Genomic DNA, 27,752 nt, shown 5'->3' on the forward strand with positions numbered 1-27,752 from the left:
TCTTTAGATTTAGACAATGACAGCAGTAAGGAACCTTTGGATGTAAGAAAATTATGAGTACTAGAATCATTATCTAAAACATAAAGGATCATGAGATCGCGACCTTTGAGAGCAGCTAGGTGATGCTCCAAGGCTGAAGAAGAGAATGAGTATTCCTCTTCTAGAGGTGGAACTATGTTAACTGGGGTTTCAGGAAGAGTCACAGTCTCTACCCTGACTGGCACCAATGAAGTACTGAGTGCTATACATTACCTGCAATCAGTACCATGGAGAATAATTTCACCACACAGCACAGTGATGATTTGGGCTGAGTTGAAATCATAAGATTGCTCAGAACCATAGAAATTTTCAGTACTAGGAATGATGGTACTGTGGGAGGACTAATTGAGGCCATCAGTACTGGTAATTAGAACTTTAGTACCAAGGGAATGGTATTGTGCAAGCACGATGACTGGTACTTCTGAGGGTGTCAGTGGGACCCATTCTGGGCCTTGAACTACCTTTTAAAGAGGTAGGATGAGATTTCTGCCTTTTCACAGTGGGACCCAGAAAGGGTGATTTAGGCTTATGCTCCTTAGAGTAGCAGTACTCTTTCTTCTTTCTAACCCTCTTGGTCTTACTAGTCTCAGTCTCTTAGGGTTATGTCTACACAGCAGCTGGGAGATGTGATTCCCAGCTCAGGTAGATGTACACGCGCTAGCTCTGCTCAAGCCAGTGCTCTAAAAATAGCAGTGTAGTTGCAGCGGCATAGATAGCAGCATGGGTTAGTCACCGGAGTATAATCCTGCCCAAGTTCCTAGGTGTGTACTCAGATGGCTACCCTGAGCTGCTGCAGCCACACTGCTATTTTTAGCATGCTAGTTCAAGCAGAGCTTGCGTGTGTACATTTACCAGAGCTGGGAATCACACCTTACACGCATAAACTGAGGGCTGTGCCTGAGTTTACATTCAATACATGAATACCCTGCAAATGGCACATTTATCACCACATCACAAGAAAGGCAGGTCTTGAAACTAGGAGATTTCAGTTCAGTCTTAAGGGCTAGAAAAAAAACCCCTAATTACTAACCAACACTAAACTAACAACTAATATTTATATTCAAGGGAGAAATTAGCTGCTCAGTGTGTAAGAGGTGTGGAAGCCGCTAGTGTTCCAGCTCCTTGCCCTTGGCAGTAAGAAGGAACTGAGGGATGGTTGGGCCTGCTCCATTTTTTTATGTCCTCAGGTTGGGAGCAGGTGGACATTTTGGGCACAGTGTGGCCCCAACAGACACTACTGGCCAAAAGAATCTGAACTTGAGTGCATGTGCACCAGAAGTGGAATACATATGGACAAGCACTTGCAGAAGAATTGGGGTTGAGAATCTAGCCTCTCCATTTTGCCAGAAGAATATGTCAAAAAGTATCCACAAGTTAATAAAGATTCTTCTTTATAGGGCCAGATTCTCATTTCTCTTGTCTCGTAGCAAAACATAGAACAAGGAAAACAAAAATCCTGGCATCTTTGTATTCAAGTAGTAAAATTTCCTAACCAGTTAGAATCTTTGAGGAGACATATTGTAAGCGTTAAAGAATTGAGAGAGCTCTAACATAGTTCAGCTTGCTTCGAAGGAATCAATATCACCACCAATTCTGATTATTTTCACATTAATTTGCCCCAATTTATTGTCTATGGATTTCTTTATACTATAGTACATTTGGTGTTCAGTAGCACAGATGGCTTTGACCAAATTTTCTCCCACCACATTTTTATACACTTAAAGAAGTCTCTAACATAAGATCTGTTCTAGTAATTTGACATTATGAATTTTTTAAATCTTCAAGTTAGTACATTCTCTGAATAATATGAGAAAAAGGCCATCTCTCTGGTCCCCAAAATTAATCACAACGAAACACAGAAGTTGGAATAAGAGCTGCAAAGCAGTGTGGCACAGTATATGCCTCAGTCTCTATAATTTTAGTTAAAAAATTTAAAATAAATGCACAGACATTACTAATTAATTTTTAGTCTATAAAAAACAAGGATGATTAACATTTTCTATTAAATTGGAAAAAATATATAGTTACAACGTATATTTTATTAATATACTAATATTTTAAAATTATAGCAAAATATAAATATCCTTCTGAGTTATCAAAAAGTGCAAAAATTTTGAAAGATTTACAACAGACAGCACTGCAGAAGACACTGTATCATGACATATTTTCAACCAAATGCAAAAAATAAATACATAAATAAATCAAGCCTAGAGTGTTCCCTTGCACATGCAGCTTCTCATCTCTTGTTCTATTTTCCAACCATAAGTTACTTATTCGATTTTATTATACACAAACCTATTGTTTTACAAGAAACATCATCAAAGCGATGGTCTCCAGAAGATGCAGGTCTAAAGAATATTGTACTAAATTTAGAATAATGAAGCAAAGTTTCAGGAAATGAACTCAATGAAGGAAGAGTGCCTTTCATTCGAATCTATAGGCAGGAAAAGAAAAGAAAAGTGTTATAAACTTAGAACAATTTTATTTGTGACAATTTAGAAATTAGCAAATTACCTTTATAAGTGCTTACTAATTAAAATTTTTATTCTTCAGTTCATCTGTATGTGAAAATCCTAATGAAATCAACTGAAGTGTTTCATATCAGGATTGAATGGCCCCTTTAACTTACTGACAGAATGTTGACATAATCAACTATATTTCCATAGGCCTGGCTTTCTATTTCCTGTAATGCAATGGACCTGAAACCTAGGTTAATTTTTTTTAAAGGAACACATTTTCATCTAATAAATGTATAAGCTATGACAACTACAATGCTTTATTTAATATGATGACAGAGTGAATTAGCAGGGTGATGGAACTTTAGTATAACTACTGTATAAAACAGCTAAGAAAAACCTGAGTTGCTCTGTTTCAAAACCTTTATCATTATATTATAAGGCTTAATTTTAAGTCAATTAAATTTAAATAGTTGACATTAAAAGTCTTATTACATGTGTACTTTGTGCTCTAGATAGCTGAAAATTTGCAGCCAGTTGCCAATCAATCATCATGGGAAACTTCTATGGCCTGTTATTCTGGAAATCAGATTAGATGATCATAAAGGTCCTTTCTGGCCTTGGAATCTATCTGAATCCATGAGGTGTTAATAATTATTTCTAAAGCCCCAAGTGGTCTGGAACCCAATGGTCACTTCTTTCCCACCTCTAGTAATAGCACTAGTAATTTGTGAGGCCAAAACCTTGGACCCCCTATTTTTTAGGCTCCAGTTTCCTCTGGAGATTAAACTATGAGAAGAATAGAGACAGCAGCTATCTGAGACTGAGACTCTTATCAGACTAGGAAGGTGTCAGAGTGGATGAGAGGATCTCCCTCAAAAGAGTCACCCTCTGTAATATTTACTACAGATAATGGAGTTAAAAGTAAACAAGTTTATTATTTACCTTTTGCATTACTTTTCTTGCCCATTTCAGTTGTACAATATACCACTGTGCTACAGGGCAGGAACAACGAGCAGCCCGGAAGAGCAGCAGAATTCGCTGAAGGACCCCAGACACCTTCTGACGATAATCTCTCTCAATTTTTAAAGGAGAGTCATTGTAGTCTTTCTGCGAAATGCAAAGTTTAAGTACATGACAATAAGGCCAATAGTTTGGGAGGATATAAAGAATAAAGGAATTGAGCTACACATGGAATTTCTGCTCTTCAGAACATTTCTCTTCTTCATCTTAAGAGCAGAGATTCCACAAAGTAGAAAGAAAAATTGAAAGGAGCTTTTCAAAGAGGCTTCTTGCTATTACGGTGCCACACAAGTAATTGGTGGAAGTTTTTTTGAAAGAAAAACGGAATTAGAAAGTTCAAACTAACATTCATGCAACTTCTACTAAATATGCTTACTTCACTGAGAGAAGCTGGTTGTGGACAGTATAATGGTGGTGCAGGAAGATATAGTCCATCAGGCACTAAACCACACAATTTTCTGGTGAGGTCCTTGGCAGAGTCTATCAAAAGTTGAAATGTCTCTGAGAGAATGTCTGCATCTGCCATAACAGCTGCTTTCAGTATTTCTTGCACTGAACCAAACAGGACATTTGCGTCTTCCTCTTCAATGGGATCTAAAAAATACCAAGAATTGAAACCGATATGGTAAATGCATCACTTGATGCAATGCTTTCTTCTGAAATTAATAAGCAGCATTACAGTATTTTACATTCATTTTTCCAGAATTTATGAATAACTCACATATTTACTTTCTTTAATATAAGATTTGAAAACGTGAATAAATGTAGAGTTAAAAAAACTGCTTCTAATGCTTAATAATTAACTCTGGTTGTTTTTTGCTACTCAACATCTCCCACAAATCTGGATGTCTGGACTGCAGTCCTTTCGCTGAAGCTCATGGAGGTGGATCAGTGTTTTAGTGCTTAGATACTGCTAGACCAGGTGCCAGGTCTTGCCAAGGCTGTAGGCATCAGCTAAGCACTGAAATTCATAGCTGGAAACCAGACCAGCTCATCTGTATGCTAGTAGTGTTTAAGATAGATGTTAGACTTGTAAGGATGTGTTTAGACTCTATAAGATGCTTGTAAGTTGCTGCATGCATTAATCTTAACTTGCAACGGCTGTATCCCATGTTATAAGGTAACATGTAAGTTTTGCTTTACAATTATAAAAATGCATGCTCTGAACTTCTGAATTGGCAGGAAGAGTGGTATCCCTGCCCACTAAGGAGGACTATCAAAACTAAGTGAGCCATGGTGAAGCAACAAGATTTTAAAAAATGGGTTAATAGACCTATCACACCCAGAAAGGTGCAAGGAAGCTTGTCCCATCAACTTGAGTTCTGGAAGAGGAAAATACAGATTACATGAAAATTTTTCATCTCTTTGCTGTTTGGACTCTCACAGGGCTGGAGCTAGGAAACAAAAGCAGAGATCCCTAGGGTCAACCTGGGTTAGCCCTAAAAGATATTCAGTGCTGACAATTTACTACAGCTCTGTCCCCTTTTCGAACAATAGACTATAACTCGTGTGTGTGTATATGTTGCCTGTTTTAACCTTAATTTAACTCTCTCATTTCTTTTTCCTAGCTAACAAATACTTAGTTTACTACAGGATTGGCTACAAGTGTTGTCTTTGTTGTGAGATCTGGGGTACAAATTGACATGGGGTAAGTGACTGGTCTCTCGGGACTGGGAGCAATCTGAACATTTTGTGATCTTTGGTGTAAATAACCATTTATCATTAAGCTTGTCTGGGTGGCAAGAAAGACTGGAGTGTCCAAGGGAACAGTCTGTGACTTCATGTTAAGACTATTATAGTACTTCAGGAGTTCACATTTGTTACTGAGTTGATGAAATCTAATGACAGAACATAACACCAGCTTGGGATGTCCGCCCTGCTTTTCAACAGTCTGCCCTAAGGTTGGCACTCACGGTCATGAACCACTTCAAACAGCGTGACAATGGTTAAGACAAAGAATACCGTAAATCACAAATGCAAACAAGGCCTTGAAATATGGACTTCACAAACCAGAGCAGAATAAGGGATATGGATAATTTTACTACAATGAGACTTTCTGGGACATTGAGCCAAGGGCAGTCTGATCTGGCTATGGGAGCCAACTTTGGAGCAGTGCAGAAAGACGACATTTTTTGTCTTGCTATAGGCTGAAGTAATACTTCAGTGTTCTGTAACTTTAGTGCCAATGCAATGATGCTTTCCAAACTGTTCATACATCCGCATTTATTTCAATGTGTCTTATTTTTATTATACTCTAAAAATGTACATTTGCCAATAAAGTATTTTATAGTCAAACAAAACTTAAGTGAATATCTGATATGTCTAGATCGTCCTCCCCAAACAAGAAGGAAGATACGAGCCATCTTGGGCATGGGAAAAGCCAAAAGACCAACGGGATACTATGCAGTGTTGTTGTAGCCTTGTTGGTCCCAGGATATTAGAGAGACAAGTGGGTGAGGCAGTATCTTTTATTGGACCATCTGTTGGTGAGAGAGAGAGAGACAGACTGACTTTTGAGAGCTTACAGAGCCCTGAAAAAGAACTCTGTGTAAGCTCAAAAGCTTGTCTCTCTTACCAACAGACCTTGGTCCAATAAAAGCTATTACCTCACACACCTTGTCTCTCTACAGGATTCTAGGCACATACAGTAGCTATCTGCATATATGGTGATAATAACTGTATCTTCATAATGCTAAAGACAAAACACTTATTTTTAAAGTGAATGCCTAGGATTTGTGGAATCAACTGGAACAAAGTTGATAGTAAATAGGATGAAACTATATTTTTAATATACCTGTAAATTGTTTATATTTAGTTCTTCCTTCATTTGATGTTTCAAAACTGTCTGGCTGGCCCAAGAAAGACTGTAGTTTTTCCTGAAAAATTTGTGTTGGAGTCAAGTTCAAAGGCAGATGTAATTCTGTTTTCTCTGACCTGAAAGCATATCAAGAAACTATTAATTAATGACAAAGTAAAAAAATCTGTGGAGAAACCAAGGAAATTCTGTGGAAACATCTTTTCCTTTTTCTGAAAAACAAACAAACAAACAAAAAACAAACAAACAAAAGAAAACCTTCCACAGATAAAATTATTAATCTGAGGCACACTGGCTAAAATGCACATCTATTTAAATCTTGTATCTCTTAACCTGGAAGTGTCTTAGAGGAAGGACACTACCTTCTCTGCTCAGTAAAATACTTGATAATACATAATAATGCATGATGATAATTCTGAGTTCCCTTATTTGAACAAACATAACTCACCTTAAGTCACCACCACTTTGACAGTACAGATTATAGGCCACACCTATTGAAACAGACATTTTCCAGTCTCCAAGTTTGTGTGCTAGCCACACAGCCTCTGGAATCAGTCCACCCACAAAGAGCAAGTCAAGAGCATATTCAGCTGTCCATACAGAAGAAAGGTTCTGGTCTCTAACAGCACTGGTGACCACAGAGTGCTGTAGTGGAACAACTCGAGGGAACCGGTCTATGAAAGGAAAATATGTTTTTAATAATGTTAATTACATACCCTGCAGGTTAGTTAAAATAAATTCAGAGTTTATAGTGTGGCATTTGATCACACCACCTTGTTGCGTAACTGATTTTTTTTTATTACCTTTATAACACGGTATATGATTTTTAAAGGATAATATGGGGCAGATACTCAGCTGGGGAAAGTTGTCATAGCTCCATTAAACTCAGAACTATGACAATTTTCACAAGCTGAGGATCTGCCCCATAGGCTTTCCTCTACTATCAAGTATGTTCTCCCTGTCTAGCACTTACAGATGGACAGAACAAGTTGCCTCTTAACCTTCTCTTTGCTGAGCTAAATTCAATGCCCAAAATCATCGTTAACATAGAGTTCAGGTTGACCAACAATGCCTTGTACCCTTCCAGAATGTCAAGTACACCTATACTTAAGCCTCTAAAAACAAGAAAATAACTTAAGATACACACCAGCCCTACCCCTGCAACTTTAATCCCTGAAGTAGACAAGAGCCATTGGGGACATACAGTAAGTACATTTCAGCCAGGGCTGCCCTATAATGAGCAGACATAAGGAATGACTACGTTAAGACATTTTATTTGGTGCAAAGTGTCCCATCGAAGTGTATTCTCTCATTCATTTCCATAGACTCCAACTGCCCTTCGCTGTGTGAGAGAGAGCTCTATTGACTGATGCAGGGATTACTTGCAGTAGGTTGCCACCAGTAGCGTAGCTAGCGGGGTGCAGGGGAAGCAGCTGCTTCCCCTGCCTTTCCAAAAGCACCGGAGGAGCGAGGCGGGGGCGCAGGCTGGCGGCCCACAGCGCGGCCGGCAGCCATGGGGAGGCGGCAGGCACGGCCGGAGGAGCGGAGGGGCGCAGCATGGCGTCCGGCAGATGCGGCCGGAGGAACAAGGGGGGGGAGCCACAGGGGTGGCACAGCAGGGCCGGAGGAGCCATGGGGGGGGGGGGGGGAGCGGCCGGAGGAGGAGCCAAGGGAGGGTGCGTGGCCAGAGGAGGAGCCAAGGGGGGCGCTTTTTTTATGTTTGCTCCCCCTCCTCTTAGAAGCTGGCTACGCCACTGTTTGCCATAGCTCACTCTGTGATATGAAGAGAGGTACATCTGCACCCAAATGGACTGCTCATTTCTGTGCAGAGTTAGGTAGGTTGTACAAGCCACAAGTCTAGCCTTGCCATGGAGATTTGTAGCATAAGGGAAAGGGGCTCTGCACAACCTGCAGCAGCACGGAAAGATTGCAGAAGTAGAAAGTTGCCCATTAATCTTAATTGGGTGTTTTCAGTTGAGGTGTTCAGAACACCATGTGGAGGTGAATACAGACTGACTCAACCTGACAGGTGTGAAGTGATCCATTCACCTTGTGGGGGTGCTCTTCTCCCCACTCTCCCAAAGTCTACCCCAGCCTCTGTTGTGAAGTACCTATTTTTGAGACAAGGCATGTGAGCTTTACAGCAAGTGAATATAAAAATCAGCTCCTTATTGTGAGGGATGTGTCTGAAGAACTAATCCCCTGACCAAATGACTCCAAAGTAGCACCAAGAAGCATACCCCTGCAAATGTCATGGCATACCAATACTCTAAATAATCTCACTATGCACATGACTTTTAGAGCATTTTTAAAATTACAAGCTCATAACATAAGGAGCATGTGGTATGATTACATTACCCTAATGTTGCTTACTAGAGCTTTTCATCTTCCCTTTAGTTAATTAAAACTATTTTCCTTGACAATACTTCCAAAGTAAAAACAGAGAATACGTGTGGATGTTAGAGCACTTTGAAATATCAGCTCTTAAACCAGAAACTCTGCTCTCAGGGCAAAACTTCCAAAAGGAACCCTTGCAGAATGCAGGCAGAGAGCACCTAATGTGCAAACACACATTCCCAGAAAGCTGCCATGGGCAGGACCAAAACACACACTAGAAGGTGCTGTTTGGATTTAATGGATTTAACAGCATGTCAGCTTGAGTCACCCAGTTACTCTACTGTCAGGCTGCTTGGAACATCACAGTTCGCAACAGAGCCCCAGTCCTTTTGCACATGCACAAATTATTTTCTCAATATACACTGCAGATTCAACTTATATCCTGAATAAATTTTAACATACTGCTTCTTTCCCCGAAAGGGTAGTGTGTATCAGACAATAGCTGAGATTTATCCTGAGTGGGTGATATCAATTTGAGGAGGGGCAGCACCAAAGTTTGAGCCCCAGATATGTGTAAAAAGAGGCATTGAATGAACCGTACAATTTTGATGTCACATTATTATAGTTTTTAGGGAGGGCTGTATCTTGGGAATCCCTTTTTCAAACAACCTCAAATTTGGATCGCTAACTACTCTGGATCCCCATGAGGCACAGCAATTTGCAAAACAATCCAAGTAAGTATGTGGATTATAGAATAAACTGAGAACACTTTGTACTATACTTTTTAACTATGACATGAAAGCTTAAATATTTAAACATGAAAATATTCTCAGCAATTACCACAGCTACAAAATATTTGTTTTGCTGACACAAAAAATATTTGCAAAAAAAACCAAGTATAATTTTATCCTTAATACTATAATTATAGAAAATAAAAATCACATATCTAAAAACAGAGGACTTACCCCTTTAAGGTAAGGTAAGGCAATACTGACACACAAATCATAACACTGAATCAGAGCCAGTTAAAATATTTTTTGTTTAACGGAATACCTTGGTTGATGTGAAGTGGAGGCAGAATATCGACTTTATGTGGGGGAAGTATATAAAGCAGCTGATTAGTGAAGTAGGCAGCCATGAATCGTGCCATGGACTGTATTACTGCCATTGCAGCTTCAGGATGAACATCTCTTATCATCCACAATTCATATTGCGAATATTCAGCATCTAAGAGATAGATATCTAATTAAAATGTTTTTGACAATAACAAAAAATTGCTATAAAAATTGAGCACTAGAACTGTTTAATTATACCCAACACAACTATTTGCACAGAACAAACAAACTGCGGCCCTACTCATTTCCCCTGACAACATTCCTGAGCCTTTTAAAACAGAAAACATAGAAACCTCTTACTATTAATTACTAGTTAGTAACAATTCCCTTTGAAGATTTCTTACAACTATAAACTAGAGATGGGCCCAAACCACTAAGTTTAGATCCAGGACTGACTCTGAACTTTCCCAAAGTTTTGGTTATTCAGATCTAGGGCTTTGATTCAGCCCTTTATAAAGCAAGGGGCTCAGTCACAAAATTTGCATCCGTATAAGAATACAAATGTTTCCAAAGTTTGTGTGTTTGGATTTAGGATTGTGACCAACTGTGTGTCAACAGAAGTCTTTCCACAGACTTCAGTGATTTTGGACCAGGCTCTAAAAAAAGGGTACTTAATCAACTCACACACAAACTATAAACTATACAATTAAAGCTGTCTTCCAAACACTCACTCTAATTATTACAGACTAGAAAGAAGTTCTTCAGTCAAATATTTTTTAAGAGACAGAAATACTGATGATTCAGAAGTGGGGCATTAAGGAATTAGAGGCTGAAGAATGGAAATAATTAAGGAACTCTCAGCTTCTGTCAGAGTTACACAGAAAACCCATTTTCCATCCCTTAAGAAAAGGATGTATTCAGTCTGCAGGGAGCTCTTAGAATTTTTAGAAGGGAATCATGGAGTCAAGTTCTTACAGGGGCATAAAAGTTAGACACCAGGTTATCTAAAGAATATCAACATACATTAGTAAACGGATTGGATTTTTATTTTTTTTACAAGATAAACATACCAGAAAAATCTTCTATCTGCCTTACAGACAGCTGAGATCGTCTTAGTATCTCTCTCACAAGATGATCGCTCAGCCCCTGAGCCTCAGTTAAGTTGTAGTGATACAGGTGGCAATATAATATAGCAAGATAATACCTAGTTTGAAGAAACTGTGTCCTCTTTTCTCCTACATTACAAAAGGAAACAAATGCAGAATTGAATATTCAAAAGCAAACGAAGAAATATAGGTTAAAAGGGTCACACACACACACACACACACACACACACACCCACCCCCCGTAATCCAGGATGCAGAAAAACAAATGAGCATAAAAAAAGATTCAGAAAGGCTAAACATAGCAGATGCCCCGCACCTGAAATTGCCTCTATGTAAACATGATACACCTAAGGATCCATAAGTTACAGAGGGAGCGGAACTGGAGGGCAGACATTCTAGAAAATGAGATCCTATTGCAAGCCAGTGCATTATCAGTCAGAAATCTGCATGGGAGTTAATTCTCTTCCTCCAAGTTCCACTTCTGCAGCTTATACACATTTCAAAAAGGGGGTTAGTGAGCAGTTGTGATGTTACAAAGGCAGCACAGCTCAAGTCAGACATGATGCCAGAAGAGGGTGCACAGAAGAGGGTGCAAGTAGAATGCAGACACATTGTGCCTCAAGATCCAAACGGCTAAGACCTGATTTGTCTAGGTATGCTCAAATACCAACAAGGTTTCAAACATCTCTCTTAGTGAAGATACATTTAGATCCTGTACTCTCTGAAATAACTAGTGATACAAACAGGTGGCATCCTTTCTCCCTGAGCCTGCGTGAAAGGGCTAATGCAATAAAAATGAATATTCTGTGTCAGCTCCTCTATATTCTAAGCAGCCTACCTGTATGTATCCCTCCATCTTATTTCAGAAAATTGAACAACATTATTAGAGCCATTCTGTACAGTTTTGGTCAATGCCCATAACTATCACTTAAAAAATTCCAGCTCCCTGTAGCCAAGGGAGGGTTTGGGCTCCCAGACCTACAAAATTACTTTTATGCTTTTAATATGTCACAGATGTTAAATTGGTTCCAGCATGATAAGGCCCTTATACGAACATGGATGGAAACTGAATGAATATTAATGTATCCAACTCCCTCTGTGGGCCTGCTTGGTTCCTCTTTCTTGTCCAATGGACAAAAATAAGGTGCCTACATTGGTGGCAGCACAAAGAGTATGGGTTATCCTAGCTAAGAGGTACCAACTTCATCCTTGCCATCACGCAAAAGCACATATCAGGGTAACCCAGACTTGCAAACTGGGGGGAAAAAACACCTATAATTTGGAAGAACTGGCTGAGCACGGGTATCATATGTATTTCCCAATTGGTCAGTGATGAAGGCTTTTTCCCTTTTCTAACACTAAAACAACAATATGACCTGCCACACTCCGGTGAGTGGCAGTGCTTACACCTAAAACATTTGCAATGTATCAGTTTGGTCTGTATACCCTAAGACTGCCGATAGCTCAGTGGTTTGAGCATTGGCCTGCTAAACCCAGGGTTGGGAGTTCAATCCTTGAGGGGGCCACTTAAGAGATCTGGGGCAAAATCAGTACTTGGTGCTGCTAGTGAAGGCAGGGGGCTGGACTCTATGACCTTTCGGGGTCCCTTCCACTTCTATGAGATAGGTATATCTCCATATTAAAGCTACTGGAAACCTTCGAAATACTTCATAAACTCCCCAGGCCCATGTCCTCTATGTATGCCTTACTAATGAAGAGGAATTTGATTGGTCTGGAGTTCTCTGCAAAAGCATGGGGAGTTATCACAGCCTTTCAAAGAACCCCAATGGCAGAGCATATTATAGAATGTTAAAAGTGCTTCTGTGGATCTCAGGCTATGCCTGATACAGCAGAAGATTCTATTCAAAACATATTAGACGCCATAAAGGTTGTGCAAGATGGGGGCCTTTCCTTTGATATTTGTTGGCACTGTAATAAAAAGAAAAAGGAATCCTGATGCATATACTGCGAGATTGTCCTATACAGAGCTATGGAAAAAAGTGGATATGTGAGTGAAAACAGTGCTTGGCTTCAGCAACCAAACCTCAGCTGAAAATTATATCCTAGGTTATGTACTGGGTTTAAGTCCACTACAAAGATTTTGGTTCTTGAGAGCTGCAATGACTACCAAGCTCATGATTTTACAAAAATAGAGGAGTAAGCTTACGCTCAAAATAGAGCAGTGGAATTCAGACTGAGTTAGCAGAGAAAGAAAGAATGACTTATTGACACAAAGATCAATTATATGAATTCAAAGAAACGTGGGCACCATTTATTGATATATTTGGATAAAGAATGCTGAGATATTGAATTTCAACCTAAGGACAAACACAAATTGCTGCACTGGTGCAGCTGCACTGCTGTAGACTCTCTAGCATAGCCGCTCTAAGCCAACAGGAGAGAGTTCTCCTGTCTGCTTAATTACTCCAGCCCCAGCGAGTGGCAGAAGCTATGTCGGTGGGAGAAGCTCTCCTGCTCACATAGCGCTGTCCACACCGGTGCTTGTGTCAATGTAACTTATGTCTCTTAGGGTGGTGACTTATTCACACCCCTGTGCAACATGGGTTATTTCGACATAAGCTGTAGTGTAGACATAGCTTTAGAAAGGAATAATCAATTATACAAATACAAAATTGGAAATGACTGCCTAGGAAGGAGTACTGCAGAAAAGAATCTGGGGGGTTATAGGGGATCACAAACAAAATGTAACACTGTTGCAAATAAATAAATAAATAAATAAATAAATAAATAAATAAAAAAGCGAACATCATTCTGGGGTATATTAAGAGTGTTGTAAACAAGACATGAAAAGTAATTCTTCCACTCTACTCAGCACTGATAAGGCATTAGTTAGAGTAGTGTATCCAGTTCTGGGCACCACACTTTGAGAAATATGTGGGCAAATTGGAGAAATCCCAGAGGAGAGCAACAAAAATGATTAAAGGTCTAGAAAACATGACCTACAAAGAAAGGGTGGGGAAAAAAAAGGGGGGGGGTTGTTTAGCCTGGAGAAGACAAGACGGAAGGGGAACATGATGATAGTCTTTATCAAGAGGCGGCTCATTACTCTCTTGATAAATTGGAGGAGTGAAATTGTTCTCCTTATCCAGCAAGGACAGGACATGAAGTAATGAGCTTAAATTGCAGAAAGGGAGATTTAGGTTAAACATCAAGGAAAATTTTCTAACTGTAAAGGTAGTTAAGCACTGGAACAAATTAACTAGGGAAATTGAGGCATCTCCATCATTGGAGATTTTTAAGAACAGGTTAGACAAATACCTGTCAGGGATGGTTTAGATAATACTTAGTGCTGCCTCAGTGCAGAGGACTGGACTAGTTGACCTATTGATGTCCCTTCCAGTCCTAACTTTCTATGATTCTATCATAGCTCAAATCATGTCAGACTTCCATTCCACCTGACCTCTCTGCTTTTTCCCTCCCTCGTCCAGCCCTGCCCTCTCCTTTCCATTTTTGCCTATTTGTGTATGTCTTTTTACTATTATTATTTTATTTTTATATTTACCCCCACTCTAACATGTTATATCTCTGTAATACTGTCTGACTTTGCATTATCTGGTCTTGAAGCTTTGACAAGTTGTAAAGTTGTGTAACTGCATAATTTTATTGGATATCCTGTGAAATGTGCAGTATTTGGTGACAAATACAAGCTGTAAGTAGTTTACCTTTTTGCATTTTGATTGCTTTTTTAGGAAAATTAATTTAAAAAAATCATAAAACCTCCCATATAACCCCTGTCCACTCAGCATACCTGAGAACTACTCCTTCTCCTAAGACATGAGTGGCTGTCCTCAAAAGGTGGCCATGTAAAGATTCTGGAGTACTTCTTTCCTCCTTCCTAACTCTCTATAAATACACCAGGAGTGAACACCAGGGGAGGAGAAGAGCTATTTAATCTAGAGGACAGTGCTGCTACAAGAACAAATGGGTATTAATGGGCCATACATAAATTTAAGCTGGAAATTAGAAGGAGGTTTCCAACCATCCGAAGAATGTGTTTTGGAACAGCCTTCCAATAGGATTAGTGGGGGCAACCTAACTAGTTTTAAGCTGGAGCTTGATAAGTTTATGAATAGTATTATCCAAGAGGGTTGTCTGCAATTCTGGGAACTGGACTCAATGAACCAGGAAGTCCATTCCAGATAGTCTACTTGCTTACCAAATGGATTTTCAGCTAGAATTTTTTATTTAAAACAAAACAAATTCCTCCTTTAACTTTACAACTTCTGTAATAATTGTCCTTTGGTTTTTCAAATGTATTTAAAAAGTCTTCTGGACTCAATTTTTATTCCTGAGCAAATTTTGATTTCAAGATAGCAGCTCCGAAAAATAGGTGTCTCTTACAAATGTGCTAACAGCATGTTAACTACAGCAGAGAAGTATGAACAGCCTTGCCAGAATATTGTGCAAACATCTGAAAACTGAAAAGATGAACATTGCACCATTTTTCCCTTGCCTTTTGCTTTGGTTTCTTGAAGAGCCCTCTTCCACAGATCCACAGATTCTTCGTATGAGCCTAAAAGAAACTGCTCCTCACCTTTAAAAAAAATACATCGTCAACAAAATTACAAGGTATTCACATCTTTTCACACATACAAACACATAAATCTATATCTGTTTCTATTTCAGTTCAAATCTTTGCCTGTTATTCAATACATGATTTTTAAACACCATATCAGAGAAGCTGTCATAAATGGTAGCACAATTCCACAGCAGCTACCACATGTGCAAATTTCTCAATCTCTGGAAAACCACTCTTATTCCAGCCAAATGACTATTTGGTGGCAGGGGCGAAAATAATAATTCTGAACTACAGACTTTTCTGGGTAAACATTTTTGACTGCTAATTCACTATTAAAGTGGAATTAAAATTGGTTACAACCTCTTGCCACAAAGCTTTCATAAACTGTCACTTTTTAGCAGACTAACAGTAAATTCAGAAATACTAAGGGCTGGTCTATACTTAGCCGCTAGTTCGGCGGCTGGAAATCGAACTTCCTGGTTCGATTTATCGCGTCTGGTCTGGACGCGATAAATCGAACCAGGAAGTGCTCGCCGTCGACTGCGGTACTCCAGCTCAACGAGAGGAGTACCGCGGAGTCGACGGGGAGCCTGCCTGCCGCGTGTGGACCGCGTCTGAACCGCGGTAAGTTCGAAGTAAGGTATGTCGAATTCAGCTACGTTATTCACGTAGCTGAATTTGCGTACCTTACTTCGACTTGGGGGGTAAGTGTAGACCAAGCCTAAGTATAATCAAAAACTTTATGGTTCAAAAACATAATATCTTATTCATGGTGATAAGCATTTCCTGTTACTTTTTCAACTTTCACATCACCTTCTTTGTTGTTTTAGTAATAAATAATAATAGCTCAAATTTATATAATAGTCCCTTTCATTCCAAAAGGCAAATCTCCCAATGAAATCAACTGGATTTTGCCTGCATGAGAACGATAGCGCCCTATTTACACATCATTGAAATGTTGTGGGGTAATTGGTGGAAGCCAAGTGAACAACCAGCATAACAACAGGAGGATGGAACCTTTTTGCCAAAGACACCATCATCAGCAAACTCCTACTCTGGGGGAAACCAGCATGGAACTTTGAAAACAAATCGATGTTTGTAAGGTCTCAGCTGAGAAACGAATATACAGTGAAGTGCCCAGAACTCCATTTATCTACCTCAGAAGAGACAAAGCTGTCTCAACCTTGTCAGGATTCAGATTTGTGATCCAGGATGCCTATATATTTCAAACTTGGTTCAGCAAACTGAAGTCAATGGAGTTTTTCCATTGAGTTCAACGGGTTTTGGATGAAGCCTGTAATGTTTAAGCCACTAAACTATACGTAGAAATACTGTTAGCCATAAAATATTAAGACGCTTTAGTTGTGAGTCCTCAGAAGTTTGATGAATTCCTACTATAACTATCTCAGCAAATAAATTACAGATCAAGTCAGTTATTAATTACAAATAAGTTGTACCTAATCTAATATTCAGTCCATACAACTGTCATCTGATTACAGTTCCTTCCAATGTACTAACCAATCACAGAATTGAGCTTCCGGGTTTGTTCCAAGGTCTCTCCTGAAGACTGCAGGACTGCCTGTATATGACATAGAAGTTGTGCAACAATGGATTCTTCATGTGCAATCTTCATTTCAGTTAATGACTTGCCATCCTTAGATATTTTTCTGTTTAGTTGAGTCTGATACTGAAGCACTTGTTTATATAATAACCGCCACAATATCCTCAACCTGCAGATCAAAAAGTAGTATACTATCACTGACAAAAAATACAGGTTAGTTGAAACAGAGGGATAATTCTGTCTTGTTCCTCAAACTTACTTGTTACTTTGTATATTATATTACAGCTAAAGTAATATTTTCTTCAATATTTCCACCATAATTTGATTTTCAGCTCTATATTTCACCAATGATATTTATAATTTTTTTCATTAATATTTTCATCTATTTTCTTGGATAGTCTTAAGAACCATATTTTATGCTATTGTTTTCCTTTTGTCTACTAAACTTATTATTGTACAGAATGTTTATTAATAATTTACAGCTTTTAGTGTTTAGAAGAATCACCCTAACTCATGTACCTAGGTGTTGCTCCCACACGGTTATTTGTTTTATTGAACAAACATAACAGTACCTTTGTCAAATAAACAAATATATGACACTGTATTTCACTCTGATAGCATGGAATTACTACGCCTGCTTCAATAAATTACCACAATTTTTTCAGAGTACAAAGTGGAGATGATATAAAATGCTGCTGTCATTCTTCTCTAATAAAACAATGAGAAAGTAATTAAATCCCGTTTTTAAAACGTTTTGAATGCACATTAACAATCATACCTGTTTTCTGGCTTTTCACCAAGTTTTACTGCCTGAGGAGGTATCTTAACCAGAGAATTCAGTGAGCGAAATTTCTGAGCACTGCTCCCATCAAGAACTTGAAAAATAGGCACAATCAGGGAGTCAAGCTCTACAGCACTGTTAACATCAGAGGATGCAGACATTATTTCATAACAAGGTGTGAACTTCCCATTTAGACTATGTGCAACCATCTTCAGCAAACAGAAGCACCCCAAAAGGTATTCTGAGAACAACTGATCTTGGTGCTGAATAAGCATCAGTTTTACAGTCTGTGATGTCAGCTTTACCAAATGCCCAACTGTCTGTCTGTCTCTCACATTCCAGTACAGGACAGTTAAACACTGCTGAAAATGTTTTAAGATAGCATGCATCCATAGCTTATATTTTTCAGACTTGTTTAAAAATGCATCATGGATTAGTAAAGGGCTTTTAATGAACTGGAGAATGTTGAAAAGGTGGGTAATGCAACCTATTGTGTAATTCAACAGCATATCTTTTTCTTGCATATTTTTTGAAATCCCTATCCCCCAGGCTGCAAGAAGGTTTTTCTGAATTGAATTTAGTTCCATAGATAGATCATCTTTTGCATCAGTATCATCTTTTGCATGAACAGTGTCAAACATTGATGCAAATTCCAACCGGCCTTGATCAGCTCTACTGAAAAATGAATTTGGTCCCTGGCTGCAGAAAGTAGAAGAGTTATTTTGAAACTGCTTGTCATCATCAGATTTGTCTTCATAATCCTAAATCAAAGGGAAAAAACATATGTAATCTGATTTGTATCTATTTTCCTGAAAGCAAGTCTAGTGAAAGAGGCACAGTGAAGATTAACAGGCCTTATATATGAAACCTCTATTCATTCTAAATCATCTAACATTCAAAAAGCAATTAGCATAGAGTGTGTATCTGTGTCTGTGGACTCTACTCCCCACCCCATTTGCTGCCCCAAATAGTAAGGCTCAGAATGCGGGTAAAGGGGAATTTGCTTCTACAGAAGAGATCTTCAAAAGCAAAGTACACAGCAGATTTGAAAGGCTGCATGGCGAGTTTGACATACAGCCATTCTTCCTAAAGAGATGTTAAGATTTATGAGGTATACAAATAGCAATACATGTCAAAGCTTAAAACTCAGGATTTTGAACAGCAACAGAAAGTGACTTAACAACATGTATTTTATTAGCATGCATTTTTGGAAAAGTAAATTAATTTCTGAAAAAATCATTTATTTTAAGATGATGTTTGAAAACCATTAACATCCCGCTAAAATGACTGATAAGAAAATCAGTGCATTTTCTAGAACCTATAAGCCAAAATAAAATTAAAATTCTTTCTAAGAATTTGTTTAATGTAAAATCATTTAAGCAAATTTAGTAAGAGTATAATATTCAGAATATGACTTAAAATAGAGCTCAGGATAAATAGATTTTTTTTTCCATATTCAGAATTGCCTAAACTAGATCAGATGCATTAATTATACAATAAATAGAAAAGTGCTGTTAAATACCTGTAAATCTGCTGCTTTCTCACTCAGTTCTGCTGTTTCTTCTTCTTGCAGAAGAAGAAATTTTGGAATGGTAGAAAGGGTAGAATTTTGGTTTCGATGTTGTTTCAATAGGCTAGCTTTTAAAGAAGACAAGGATCGCAACTGCAGCCTTTTCCCTTTAGACTGTAAAAGACAAAAGTAAGAGAAACTACTTTCATATTATTACGTATTTGTCTGTCTCTGGTAACACCCACAACATGCTAGATACTTTCCAAACATAAAAGAAATTATTCCTGACCTAACGAATTTACAATCCGAGAACCAAACAGGCAAATACACAAAGGACTAGGGGAAAGGGGCATATCCTAAATAGACTGGAGACTGTATCTGGCAATGTCTTCACAATGCAATGTTGTAACAACACCAGCCAATTGGTTTTGTTCCCTACATATCATGGCAGAAGTGGGTCTTCAGGAGGGATTTGAATGCATGGAAGTAACAGACTGACAGACTTAGTATGGATAGTCTATGCATACAAGGCAGTGGGGAAGAAGGTGCAGAAATGATTGTGGGAGAAATGGACCATCACAGATCATTGTGCGGGCTATGCCTTGTACCCCTCCACAATCCCTTGTGAGTGCATCATTCCTAGTGATAGAACTGGGGCTCCACTTCACTCAAAGGAGACTCCTGCAATTCGGTCACTCGGACTGCATACCTAGGCTTCAGCAGGGCCTATTTTGCTTGGCTTCTTGTACAAGTCTTCTCTCAGGAGCTCTAACAAGAAAATATATGCAATGACTCAGCTCAAGCTCTTCAAAATGAAGTATTATTTATTAGCCAACAGGAACACAGTATTCAGAGAAATGGATTACAATAACCAAGAAGGCTTAAACATATGACTATTAACCAAACTTCATTCTTTCCTTGTAAGTTGTGGGTGAGATCCACTCAGCCTAGACGTTCCTACTCTTGGGCTGAGACAGACAGTCAGCCAGTGCAGCATTCTCTCAGTCTCTCTCTGTCAGAGACTAACCTCCACCGCTTCCTCTCTAGGCAGGGGTCTTTAATGGATTAGAGTCTCTTTGATCCTAGACTCAAGCCTGGGAAAATAAACCCGCTCGTCTGCCTTGGGCCAGGCAGATGAGGATTTCCCATTTAATAGCTCCCCCACAGTTCTGTTGAAGACCCTTGATATTCCCTCTGGAGGGATCTCATCTCTGTCATTGTTTCATTTCCTGTTTTGATTAAATCCATGCAGTCATACAGAATATCAAATAGATAAACTGAGACACATGTAATTCTCCTAGAAATAATACAGAAGTCTCCCACATTCTCCACATAGACAAACACCTGTGGGAGAAGTAGTGTGTCAAGGCTGCCATCCCTAGCAGTGCGGATGAGACAGGGGGCAATGAAAAAAGAGACAAGGACTAGTATGGTGGGAAGGTCAAGGTTATGTAGGCACCTGGATGGCATGGGGGAAAAAAGCTTGAATTTCATGTAATATAGGAGGAGCTGCCAGTGGAGGAATTCAAAGAGATGGACAACATGGTTAGAATAACAAGTAAAGAAACCAATTTGGTAATTGTATTTTCTAAATACTGGAGGTATCAGGAAGTCTGAGGGGAGGAAGAGGTTACAATAATCAAGATGGAAGATCATCAGATAGCCTGAACAAATGTTTTATTTGTAGGGATAGAAGGAAGAGATCAGATCCCTGGAACAGCTCGCATAAGTGGGAAAATGGAGAATAAGTGGTCAAAGTTGATCTTCAGATTCCAGGCCTTACCCTGCATCTATGATGTAGGGTCTTTTTGATTTTTTTTTTAACTTTTTAAGATCTCAAATAAGGGCTCTCCTTCTGATTCACTTCTTTTAATATGTGTTTTCCTATTCAACAAATGTAAACTGAAATACAAAAAAAAAAAAATCTTGACAATTACAAGGTCACAGTAATGTAATACTTTTCTTTCTATGCCTCTATATGGTTTTGCGTGCGGTGTGTTAATAAATCTGGACATATCTATACCCTGACTGATATGTTCTTGCTCATTAGCACTGGGAAATTTTACATCCAGGCTGACTGCGCTTCCAACTAGCTTGCCTATAACTTCATCTCCCTGCTAGATATTCTCAGTTTATCAAACTGCAATGAACCTATACCACCACATATTCAACCTAATTTCATTTCAAACTCCTCTTCTCACTCCCAAATCCGTCAGTAATCATTCTCTCATCCTATTTGATTTTGTTCTTCCTAAACTGGAAACAACTGTCCTCTTCATTCACTAACATACATGGTGCCCTTAGTCCTCTTTCAAAGAATCTTTCTCCTCTTGATCTCTCAGTTGATCCCATAGATAGTTTTACTGATACCTATAATTCCATCCCTTCTTAGGCTCTTAACAAAATTGCACCCCTAAATTCTCACATCCTCTCCCACTGTTCCAATTTATCCCAGTAAATAGATCATCTCCATAAACTCAAAGTATACTTGCTGGCACCTGCCAGGTGGTGACGCAAACGGGTTTCAGTTTCCATTGGGATATATGGAAATCCTATCTTATGCTTAACATCGAATGAGTCTTTGTGGGGGGCTGGAAACAGAGCTGAAAGGTCTGTCAGTTCTAAGTTTTTCGTTCAAACTTAGCCCCAGTTGCTAGTGTCTGAAAACTATTACCCTCCAATAGCTGTTGATCTATGTGAAATGAGTTGATGGTTTCAATCCAGTTGCTATGGAGTTCAATGGAGTGATGATGTTCACAGTACAACTAGAAACTTCGTTGACTGTCTTGACAGAGACCAAAGACTGAAAATGATAAGGAAGCAAAATTACCTTCTTACTCACTAGAGATGGCCTATCCAGAACAGGGTTGAGGTATAACAAGTCACTGTACTGCCATTTTTTGTTCTCCATGGGCACATAAGAAAATTCAGTTTCACTTAAATTCAGAGCCTGTTTTTCAAGTCACTGCCATTCTAAGTCTGTCTCAAAATCTTCCTCCACAGAGCACTGAAAGGAATATATCATGATTGTCCTTTCAAAGATTAAACAGACACATGACTCCACTGTTGCCTTTGAAAGCATTTTGTAATACTCTGTTTGAAAGAGATTATAGTGTTTATTATTTTCTCCTTTTGGCTAAAAATTCATCATTTTAAAAAAAATCTCTAATGTAAAAAAACAAAGAAAACAACAACCACCCAACCCAACAGTACCTTAGGTGTCATCAGACTCTGATGTATCTTTTCAAGCCTCTGGGCTGAATCAAGTAGAAGTGACCTCATAACTCCAGATGGTAAAAGATTATCAGAAAACCTAAGTACTGTAACCATATACCCATCAGAGACAATAAGGTAGGGTAATCTTGAGTGTGACGTTACAGAAAATCTCTGTCTCATTAGATCACTTTCAGAGGCGGATGAACCAAGAGAATGACTAGAATCTTGAGACACAGACTGTTGCAGTCTAGCAAATAAAATAAAAATATATCAGAAAAAACAAACAAGCAAATATCATATGCAAAATTATTAAATGAAAATATCAAACACACATATTTTGTTTAAAAAATATTTTTTTTTGTAATTTATACAATTTTTCTCGAAGGGTAAAGTTTAAACAAAAAGTGCACAAATGCAAGATGACAAAATAATAATGTAAGCAATTTAACACCAAGTTGGAAGTTATAATAATATAACTTAAGCTTAGTTAAGCTTAACAGAAAAATGTGAAAATACGAACTGGCCTTTTTTAACCTTAATTAGCTACTATTACAGCAAAATATTGACATCTTGAATTTTGTTATGTAGACCTATCATATCAATTTATGGTCCTCTATATGGTTCCAATTATGCAAAGATTGATGCAAATGCTTAACTTTATGCATTATCAGTAGACCCACTGAGACTAATCAGAAGTTAAGTCCATGATAAATCTTTGCAGGAGGGGGTTTTAAATGACTACTAATAAAAAAAATCATGTATGTTAAGTAATGAAGAACATTAGTATTTTGTATCTATTTTAAAAATAAACTCCTCAGCCATTCTACAACAATAATTTTTAAATACAGCACACAGGACCTAGTCCTGTAGAAAAGATTCCCATTGAAGTCCATGGGCCTTGTACTTGCACATGCATTGTAAGATTGGATCCACAGCATTTCCAAATTATAAGTGAAACATTTGGTTATTCCCAATTCTTGACAGTTAAAATGTTAGGAAGTCCTCTAAAATTTAAATAGCTGAATGTGTGAATAAACAGTTGTATTACAATTACAAATAGTCTTTCACATATTATAATATCACCTAGCTCCTATATAGGTCTTCATCAGCTGATCTTAAAGTACCTCAACAAAGGAGATCAGTATCACTATTCCCATCCTACAGATGGGAAAACTGAGGCAGAGAGATGAAGTGACCTGCGCAAGGTCATCCAGTAGTCTAGTAGCAGAGTCTGGAATAGAACCCAGGTGTACTCTACTCAGTAGACCACTCTGCCTCCCCTATATAAAAGACAAAATTCTGATTTTTAAATCAGCCAACGAAAGTGTGCACTGCAATATCACTTGCAAGTACGTAACTTCAAATTCTTTTAAGTTAATGGCCAGCAATGTTTTTTCTACATCTATATGTAGAAAGTTACAAGACGTTTTTAAAGCCAGTAGCAAGATACTAACGGACTTAGCATTAGGGAGCTCGATAATGTGGTGGATTAATGTGCTATCTTTTCATCTGTGGAGATGTGGGTTCAAAGTTAAGGTCACAAGAGAAAATGAGTTTCTTGGTTTCAAACAAATCACTAAAAATGCTTCACATCCTGCCACAACAGACACACTGCTCAAACTACGACAAAACCTGGAATAACACAGTTGATCTGCCTTAGATATGATGATGGCAGGCATTTTAGAAACACTACATATAGATTAAAGTAGAAAAGGATTTAAATGCACTAGTACAGTAGTGTGCGACAATACCTGGCTATGATCCATCAGTGCTAACAGTCAGGATCTTTCAATAAATTAATCAGATTCACAGAAAAAGTATTTTAAAGATTCTTATATGCATTGATATTTTGTAACTACCTGTAACTTGTAATTAAAGTTAAATAAAATTGTATATTGCACGTGTGATTTCTTGTTATAACATATTAGTAGTGCCTTTTGTTCATTTTCAAGAAGCAATTTTCAATAGCGATACACACTACTGAACACAAATGCATGCACAAGTGCACTTCTTATATGAGTGAGAAACTGCATGTGAAAAATAAGGTTCTGGGCTTGCAAAAGGCCGTTTAAATATAACTAGCTGCTTTGTTTAGATACCCTACGTTCACATACAATTGCTGTAATTTCATATTCAATCTTGGAACTCTCACAATTTGAAAGTTACAGTAAATTAAATTCTTGAGCCGCCAAAGTTATCCTTGCATTAAAAATTAATCCAAGTTTTTAACATTTACAAAAAGTGAATTTCTTCCATCACCATAAAACAACATGCAGGTTTTAGGTAATGTTAATCTCTGAAATATCTAAAAATTTAACCAGTCCTAAAAGTCACAAATAATTTATACTTACAGTGCCACAATGCCAATTTTTCAGCAGGACAAAGCCATTATAAGAAATAGAAGAGAACTATGAATGAGAAACAGATATTGAGAAAAAAAGATAGAGAAACCAAAAGACTTAATTTGAAAGATGAAATTTATTTTAAATAGTAGAAAACATGTAAGAAAGGAAGATATGATCAAATGATAAAGAAAAAACAAATCTAAACTTTCAGGTTGTCTCACCTGTATGTTATTAGTGGATGAAAGGGAATAAACTCTGCTGGTCCAAATTCTATAGAGCAACCAGAAGTAACCAAGGTCAGCAATTCACCCATACAAGTCAATAATATCAAGGAGCCACGTTTTAACATGCAAGCCAGAAAAAGACTATCAGGAGTCCAGCTCATGTCACCTACCCAGTATGACCTAACAAAGACAGAAAAAAATAATAGCTTTACAAGTCTATTTTCCTATCAAATCAAGGTATCAATGATTTTACTTCTTAGAATAACTTAAATTCTACTCTTCAGATACTGACCTGACAAACTTGGATGGAACCACATGATTCTTGCTACTACAACCTTTAAGGCTACCAGAAACAGTAACAAAATTCAATGTATTTATAAACAAAATCTGAGTTGCCTATGAAGAAAAAAATAAAGCACAAAAAAAAAATTAATTTACCATAATAAAGCCTTTTAATACCAAGTTACGCCTTAGATTTGTTGTACTGAAAACATTACTACATGCAGAAATCTTGTCTGCATTACTACATGCAGAAATAAGAAGTCATGCTTATTGATACTCAAAGTACATTTTTACCTTTGAAACTTTACAAATCATAAATTGATTTAAATTATGTCTTTATATAGGCATATAATATCATCAATATTCATTAAACAGAGAAGTTAATCATAGGCAGAGCTGGTAGTGCAGCCTATACTTAGGCTGCCTAAATTTTCCATTACAAGACCTTGTTTTCAGTTGCTTGTAAGTCTGGCAAACTTTAATCATTTGGGTTGAAATCATCTGGTGTCTGCCTCAGACTGAATTTTTCTGGAAAGTTTCAGATAAAACAATATAGCCACATCCAGGAAAAATATTTGAGAATCTTTTGCAGACAATAAAAAAAATTCTCACATTCAAAAGCTTTAGCACCACCAACCTTTGTAGCAAGGTTTTGAAATTTGGCAGCAGCTTGCCTGTGTGTCATGATGTGCCTTTTGCTATTCTCATGAAAAAGTACTTAAATTCGGCCAAATTAGAAGCCTTTAAAAAAACTCATATTCTCAGCATTGATTTGTTAGAGTTTGACAGCTAAGTTCTCCAAAGATTTCACCTGAATTGAGCATGTTCCGTCCCAGGGCTATAGGGGCTGAGCTGGACTTCCCTCTAATTGCTGCTCCCAGGTGCTGCCATTCTCTCTGGATCCAGACACCAAAACTAAGAGCAGAGAGACAGTCTCCCTATTGGCTACCATGCGGCATGAAAAAGGAAGACTGACTTGAATAAAGAGGAATGGATGGTGGGAGGCTTGGACTTAAACAAGGAGCCAAGGAGGAGGGAAAAAGACAGGACTGAAACAGGAACAGGCTGGAAGGGATAAAGGCACAATGGATGAGGCTTGGAAGGGAACAGGGACAGAAGAGTCTGTGACCAATACAGCACACTCCCCTCAAGAACTTGGAATGGAAGGAGTGGTTCCTTATCTCAGAATAATTCAGTTCTTCGAAATGGTTTGTCCCTTTCGGTGCTCCACTGTAGGATGTGTGCGCATGTGTGTGCTCTCAAATGGAGAATGCAAAGAGGTGTCCACGGGCTCATGGCTGCACAGAACAGCAACTCATGCTTCCAAACAAAGGCATGTAGGGAGCCACGGCCTTCCACCACTCAGTTCCTTCTCAAACATGGAGCAGAGTCTCCACAGCCAACGGGAAGGAGGGTAGAAGCACCCACAGAAACAAAACATCTCAAAGAACTCAAGTTACTGTAAGGTAAGTAATCTCAACTCCTTCTTCAAGTATAGTACAGACCTGTTTACGCACGAATCCGCTTAACGCGCAGTAGCGCCATGCCTCCCAGTGCTATCTATTTAACACGCGAGACTCGTTAACATGTGGTACAGGAACTTTCTATGTAGCGCTACAGATTTGCTCACTAACTCAGAAATCGACAGAAAGTGCAGAGCTGAAATGTGTTGTACGTCTTTACCGCCGACGGGGGGGGGGGGGGGGGGCAGCAACATTAAAGCATTGCCACAGCAAAGGACTCTGCAGCGCTTTAAGGACCCTTTCCCTTTTGCCCTCCCTTGGCCACCAACGGGCGGGGGGGTGCAAAGGGAGCAGCTGCCCCAGGGCCGGCGATTTAAAAGGGCCCAGGGCTCTGGACACCGCTGCTGCGGTAGCGGGGTGCGGAGCCCCGGGCCCTTTAAATCGCCACAGGAACCCCGGGCGGCGCGGACCAGGCGGCCTAGAAGGGATGGCTGGGGGATGCTGACCCCCTAGCCCCGCCCCTTCTGCCCGAGGCCCCACCCCTTCCGGGGGCCAGAGCCGCCCCCGCCCCAGTAAGTGCCCTGAGTTACTTTCACCCATGTAGTAATAATAATGTTTTTATTAAATTACACATTTGAATTTATATTCTTGTGAAGCACCATTAACAGATCGGCCTACAGTATTTGGGACGCTGTGAATACCTATGAAATCCTAGATAATTATACATGTATATATAGATATCTTAAGGTATTTCAGCATGGCCCTCTTAACCCGTGGTCCGTTAACATGCATTCGTGACGGCTTGACTCCCGACATCCGCGCGTAAACGGGTCTGTACTGGATGACTCTATGGATGCTCCACGAGACTCCCAACCAGTACCTCAACGAGAGGGTAGCAGATTTTCCAGGCTTGTCCTGTCAATATAGGTGAGGGCCCTTCTGATGTCTAGTGTATGCAGGCTGGTCTCTCTGGAGACATGAGGTTTTGGGTAGAACACG

General features: G+C 38.8%; 1 protein-coding gene across 1 annotated transcript in view; it reads right to left on the reverse strand.

Moving 5' to 3' along the window:
• CPLANE1 (ciliogenesis and planar polarity effector 1) overlaps positions 1–27,752 on the reverse strand; it is a 174,011-nt gene that overhangs the window by 107,898 nt on the left and 38,361 nt on the right. The window contains exons 7-20 of the mRNA XM_029910904.1: positions 25,301–25,404; positions 25,006–25,188; positions 22,437–22,686; positions 19,236–19,397; positions 17,711–18,474; positions 16,890–17,101; positions 15,306–15,386; positions 10,796–10,960; positions 9,724–9,897; positions 6,782–7,007; positions 6,313–6,452; positions 3,895–4,112; positions 3,441–3,605; positions 2,335–2,473 (exon numbers count right to left, since the gene is read on the reverse strand). Coding sequence (XP_029766764.1) covers positions 2,335–2,473; positions 3,441–3,605; positions 3,895–4,112; positions 6,313–6,452; positions 6,782–7,007; positions 9,724–9,897; positions 10,796–10,960; positions 15,306–15,386; positions 16,890–17,101; positions 17,711–18,474; positions 19,236–19,397; positions 22,437–22,686; positions 25,006–25,188; positions 25,301–25,404 — 2,983 coding nt within the window. The remainder of the gene's footprint in view (positions 1–2,334; positions 2,474–3,440; positions 3,606–3,894; positions 4,113–6,312; positions 6,453–6,781; positions 7,008–9,723; positions 9,898–10,795; positions 10,961–15,305; positions 15,387–16,889; positions 17,102–17,710; positions 18,475–19,235; positions 19,398–22,436; positions 22,687–25,005; positions 25,189–25,300; positions 25,405–27,752) is intronic.

The sequence above is a fragment of the Terrapene carolina genome, unplaced genomic scaffold, assembly GCF_002925995.2.
Source record: "Terrapene carolina triunguis isolate 2854851 unplaced genomic scaffold, T_m_triunguis-2.0 Scaffold69, whole genome shotgun sequence".
NCBI lineage: Eukaryota > Metazoa > Chordata > Testudines > Emydidae > Terrapene > Terrapene triunguis.